The sequence below is a fragment of the Cyprinodon variegatus genome, unplaced genomic scaffold (genome assembly GCF_000732505.1).
Source record: "Cyprinodon variegatus isolate N-32 unplaced genomic scaffold, C_variegatus-1.0 Scaffold189, whole genome shotgun sequence".
Taxonomy (NCBI): Eukaryota; Metazoa; Chordata; class Actinopteri; order Cyprinodontiformes; family Cyprinodontidae; genus Cyprinodon; species Cyprinodon variegatus.
In genome coordinates, this window is record NW_015150642.1 from 1098496 (window position 1) to 1104448 (window position 5953).

General features: G+C 38.1%; 1 protein-coding gene across 1 annotated transcript in view; it reads right to left on the minus strand.

The window, feature by feature from the left end:
* The window catches only part of LOC107087649 (1-phosphatidylinositol 4,5-bisphosphate phosphodiesterase delta-3-A-like), a 23983-nt gene extending 20041 nt beyond the window's left edge, over window positions 1-3942 (minus strand). Inside the window, exons 1-2 of the mRNA XM_015379333.1 lie at window positions 3727-3942; window positions 349-516 (exon numbers count right to left, since the gene is read on the minus strand). Of these exons, the coding sequence (XP_015234819.1) occupies window positions 349-516; window positions 3727-3802 (244 nt within the window). The 5' untranslated portion in view covers window positions 3803-3942. The remainder of the gene's footprint in view (window positions 1-348; window positions 517-3726) is intronic.
* Between the last annotated feature and the right edge of the window lie 2011 nt (window positions 3943-5953).

Here is a 5953-nt window from a genome sequence, read left to right on the forward strand (position 1 = left end):
CCTGTTAGATCACAGTGCTGCAGCAGAAGCATCAGATGCATCTGAACACACTTTACTAGACGTCTAACCTTAATGTGAAGGAGCAGCAAAGATGAAGCAGCAGAAGCTTCTTTGCTGCTTGAGTCACATTCAGTCTGAAGGTAGCATGAGAGTTATAGTATATCTGCAGTTCTTAGTGGTTAGTGGTCCATAAATCCTCAAGTTTTTTTTCATTTTTGGTTAAAAAATTCCATCATCAACATACAACAGAAACTTCATCCCAAAATCAGAACATCTGAAGGATCTCAAACAGGAAATAATCTCCACTGACACCTGGACCAGGATGCAGCTAAAATGAAGCGGACTCACAGGACTGCTGCTCCTTGGCCCGGCTGGATGTCTTGTGGGACTGACACCAGATAGTGACGCCATCTTCCAGAAGCTTCAAGGTTCGATGTTTCTGCCAGCGAGCTGAGCGAACCTTCACCATACTGGAACCCTGCAACATCTGCTTCACATCTTCATCGTCCTGAACGCCTGGGGACAAAACAGATGGAAAAAGACACGTATGATGAAACGCAGAGTGGATTTGCTGTTTCTGCTGAATTAGTGGGAATCAATTAATAACATTATTAAACTATACATTAAATACTATATATTTTTTCTATTAGGAGATGTCAAAATTCTAAAAATTATCTATAATTTTATACTAATCTCTGTCAGAGTATCATCACTTTTTTCATCACAATGTTTTTATCCCTGCTGCTTACCTTATCAAGGCTGCACTTTAAAAAATGAAATAGTCTAGAGCGCTGTACTGGACGAAATTTCTTTTTGTTTACACTTGTGTGTACAAAATGACAAAATAAAATCTGTCTATGTCTAAGGATCAAAGAGATACAAAGAAATATATAATATTTAATATTATGATAATAAAGTCATGATATTAAGGTTTTTTGATAATAAAGTCTTAAATATCATTAAGAATAAAGTCAGAACGATCAAAGTATAAAGTTGTAACATTAGGAGATCAGTGTTTTAATATTGCCAATGAGAATGATAAAATAACATTTTTATTATTTGATATATTTTATTCTTTACAGATTCCCCCCCATTAAACTTCTGGGTGGCCTTTTGGCCTGGCTGACCAATAGAAACACTGTTGCTATCGTCTAAGCAGAGCAGATGTTTTTCTATTGGTCAGCGCACGGATCATCCAGAACTCTAGAGGGTGACATCTGTATTCTAAAATAATATAATTCATAAAACTGATTTGAAAACAAATATATATTTTATTTCAAAAAATAAACTTTAAAACACAGCAAGCTGGGATGTAAGTAAGTAAGTAAAATTTAATTGTATAGCCACTTTTCACAGATAAAAATCACAAAGTGCTTCACAGTAAAAATGTAATACAATAAAACAAATGGAAACATGCAAACAAAGCCATAAAAACCACATGTCTAATTAAGATAATGGAAGATAATGGTTGATCTTTTACATTCACATTATGAAATACTCTCAGAAGCCTTTTTTTTTTAATTGAGAAGTTTTTAAAACGCATCTTCTTCAACTTTCCTGTTTTTTTAAATACGTTCTTTGTTTTTAATAATATTGGAATAAATTTCTCTCCATATCCCCAGAGGCCATCCGACTGCAGCTGTAACTCCCAGCTCTGCAGCGTCCGTCTGCTTCTAAATAAACACATCTATAAATCTGGAAGCAACCGTCGGATAAAAACTGATCCCAGAACATAATTCTCTGTCTGAGTCTGAAGGATTATGATTTTCACAGTGACAGCAGGAAAGATGTGCTTCTGCTCTCCTTCGCTTAAGGTGATATTGGTGGTTTTGTCAGAAAGAGTTTTAACCTGCAGGTTAACGTCCGCTTCCTGTGGAGTGTAGATGACAGGAAGTGTTCAGCAGATTTACAAAAACACTGAATCTATCCAGTTTAACTTCCAGAGTAACAAAAAGGATAAAAATGACATCATCTAACTGTAACTGATTTCTAAACCAATCGTTTTTCCTACGTATATTGAAAAAAATGTGTTTCAAAGGATTTTTGTCATAAAAGATGAAGCTTTTTTAAATGATAGATGGATCTTATTAATGAGAAAATATTGATTCAAATCCTTCCTAAAACCTTTACAACCCTGTGATGTCATACGCTGCCCAATCCTTCCTGACGCCTTTGATGCATAGCAGGACCAGGAAACATGATTTCACTGCTAATTAAAAGATGTTGGATTTTTTTTATTTTTGTGCAGCTAAATTAGAATCAGAACAAAGAAAGTGGATCTTAACCTGGTTTGATTTTCCTTTGAGAAAAAGGAATTAGAAAACAAGAAAGTTTTAAAATACAAAAACTGAAACGGAACCCAAATATTTTCTAAATTCTACTCATCCCTTTTTTAATTTCCGTTTCTAGAAGGAAAAATCCAAAAAGCTAAAGATTCGCTGACCGATCGAATCCAACTGGACTATAAAAGATAAAAACCAACAATAAAACCTGAGTTTGAACAGATCAGCAAAAAACAGAGTAAATAATAAACATATAAAATAATATAATATAATCATCCTAGATTAAAAAAAAAAGTTTTTCAAGCCTTCAAAGGACTATGCTTAAACTTTCTTGCAACCATTGAAAGGGAAGATCTAAGAAAGCAGTGAAGAGCAGAACTGAGGAAAACAGCAGAAGAGAAAAAATCAGTGAAACATTTGAACAAAGATCTGAGAAAAGGAGAGAAACCATCAAACCTCAGCGTTTCCCCCATCAATCGGATCAATCGGATGGAAGTTTTATTGATCAAATCTAATAAGCATCACCAGAACAACCCCTACAAAAATAAAAGAAATCAATCAAAAAGATGTGAGGTGACATTTGAATCATTTATTGTTAGATAAGGAAGAAAAGAGGCTGTTATTGGGAAGCAACTGATCATATGGTGAGTCGACCTTTAACAGGAATAACAGCAGATGATGTCATAACCTCACTAACGACAAAAACTGAGACCTTCCAGCTCATATTATGAGATATTTTACTCTACTTCCCCATTAAACAACATTAAATTGTTGAATCAGTTATTTTATTTGCTGATTTATTTATTTTCAACATGTTTTACTTTGTAAATTTTACCAGACATGTTCATAGGTTCAGTTCCTACCACAATAAAATAAACATAGGGGGGAAAAACATTTTTTTTTGGTTTGATTATATTTCGTTTGTTTGTTAAAATGTGTAAAATTATAAACAGTCATAATGTTATTGTTTTAAGCCATTATGTAACAACTTTCTAACTAAGATGTTGTTACTTAACTACAATTAAGCCCAATATTTAAAATAATATTTAGTTTGTTCTGTAAAAAAGCAGCATAAAGCAGTGGTTAGTAGAAATGAACAGATGAATCAGACCAGCTGGGTGGGTTTGGCCCCCAGGGGCCCCCTGGGTCCTCGGGGTTTTAGCACGGTCTCTGGCAGTAATCCCTTCTGCTCCAGTTTGCTCTAACGGAACATTGTGGATCCCAGAGCAGCTGCCTGCTGGTCCAGAGCGCAGAGCTCTGATTGGATCAGACGGAACCACATAACGGTCCTTGGTTCTGGTTCTGGTCTGGTTCTGGTTCGCGCAGAGCCCTAATTGGATCAGATGGAACCACATAACGGTCCTTGGTTCTGGTCTGTTTCTGGTCCTGGTTCTGCAGACCCTCCACTCTGCAGCTAAAGGTGCTTAGACGGGAAAACACTCACCCAGATTCCTGAGAGGATCGATGGCCTTCGGTTCGGACGTCCCGGCTCGGTTCTTTCTGTGTTTGCTGCCCAGCATGACGCGCAGACGCTCCGGCCGCTCCTTATGCGCGCCGCGGGATGGAGGACGGAGAGGAGGCGCGCCGCGCGCTGCGCCTCATCTTTTTATCCTGCCCAGGGGTCTGAGAGCCCCACTTCTTCTCAATCACGTCAGCGGCATCCACCTGACGTCAGAGCCCACTAAGCCTTCCTCGGGAGATTTTCAAAATAAAAGTAGACCCTTTCTTATTATAACCCGAGTATAATTAGAGAGCAGCGTAATTAAAGACAGAAGCTGGTTATTCAGGAGCTCCATAAAAGCATGAAGCAGAAGTGATGAAAGAGACACCGCCTTTAAGCAGCTGACTGTGACCTTTGACTCAGGCATGCGGCGGTGGTGACGTGTTCTTCATGAGCCTACAGCCAATAGGCTTAATCACCAAGAGGTTAACAATAATTCAGAAAAATCATTGTGAAAACACTGATACCAGAATTATAAATAGCCTACAGAAAAATGTATCCTCCATCTGATATCAGAGATCTGATTGTTCCTTATGTTCCTAACAGAGCACTTCGCTCTCAATCTGCAGGTTTACCAGTGGTTCCTAGAATTTCTAAAAGTAGAATGGGAGGCAGATCTTTTAGTTATCAGGCTCCTCTCCTGTGGAACCAACTACCAGTTTTAGTCCGTGAGGCAGACACCCTGTCTACTTTTAAGGCTTAAAACTTTCCTTTTTGATAAAGCTTATAGTTAGAGTGGCTCAGGTTATCCTGAGCTATCTCTGTAGTTATGCTGCTATAGGCTTAGGCTGCTGGAGGACATAGGGACCCCTTTTTCATCATTCTGCTTCATTCTTCTCTCTATTCTCCCACTTTGCAGAATCTATTAGTTCAATCTCTAACGTTCTGCTCTCTCTGCTTTTTCTCATAGTAGCTTCATCTGGTCTGTTCCTGTTTGGCTGTGACTCCATCCTGGAGAGAAATATCAGCTGTGCTGCTGCCATCAACACCTTTGTTTCTAGATGTTGGAGATCGGCTTGTTTTTCAGTGTAGTCCTGTTTCTCTGACTGTGACTAACTGGATGTGCTCTCTTCATCCTCTGACATGGGAGCTGGCTCGGAGCTCGTCAGCCTGGCTGTGTGTTTCCTGGACGGGGCCGCCTGTGGAGCTGGTTGACAGTTGCCTTTTGTATCTATGCTTCTTTTTCTATATTTGTTTCTGTCTTCTCAAACCCTAGTCGGCCGCAGCAGATGGCCGCTCACTCTGAGCCTGGTTCTGCTGGAGGTTTCCTTACTGTTAAAAGGGAGTTTTTCCTCTCCACTGTTGCTACAAGCATGCTTAGTGTGAGGGATTGTTGAAGATCAATGAGTCGATGCAATCAGCTGGTTTTCCTTAGATAGAAAATTTTGAATCAATCTGACTGGATGATCTGGTGAACTGGAAAGTGCCTTAAGATGACAGGATGTGAATTGGTGCTATAGAAATAAACTGAATAGAATTGAATTTCTGCATGGAGTTTTCTAAAGGTACTCCAGCTTCCTCCCACAGTCCAAAAACATGACTGTTAGGTTAATTTGCTGGGAACCTGCAGAAATTGGTTTGTTTTTTAACCCAACATTTATAAAACAAAATTCACTTCATAGAAGGAATATTATATCAGATGACATCTTTATATCACCTAACATTAACTAAGAAACCATCACATTTTGTTACTTAAAAAAACCCAAATATTTATATTATATTAAAATAAAATAATCTGTAAAGCTTTAGGAAAACGATTAGATAAAGTCACTCCTCTCATAATCCACCCAGATCAAACTGGTTTCATTAAAGGAAGGCAGTCAGCTGCTAACACACGCAGACTGCTTAATTTAATAGATTATTCCTACAGTAAAAATCTTAAATCCTACATATTGTCTTTAGATGCAGAAAAAGCCTTTGATAGAGTAAACTGGAAATTATTATTCGCCACTCTACATAAATTATATTTTGACAATTCCTTTATAAATTGGTTAAAAAATATTATAGAGCTTCCCAACAGCCTGTGTCAGGAAAAATAATCAAACATCTTCCAGCTTTTGTCTCCATAGGGGCACCAGACAGGGATGCCTGCTCTCCCCCTCACTTTTTGCTATTTTCATTGAGCCTCTGGCTGCTACAATCAGACAAACCAATATGGTTAAAGGTATAA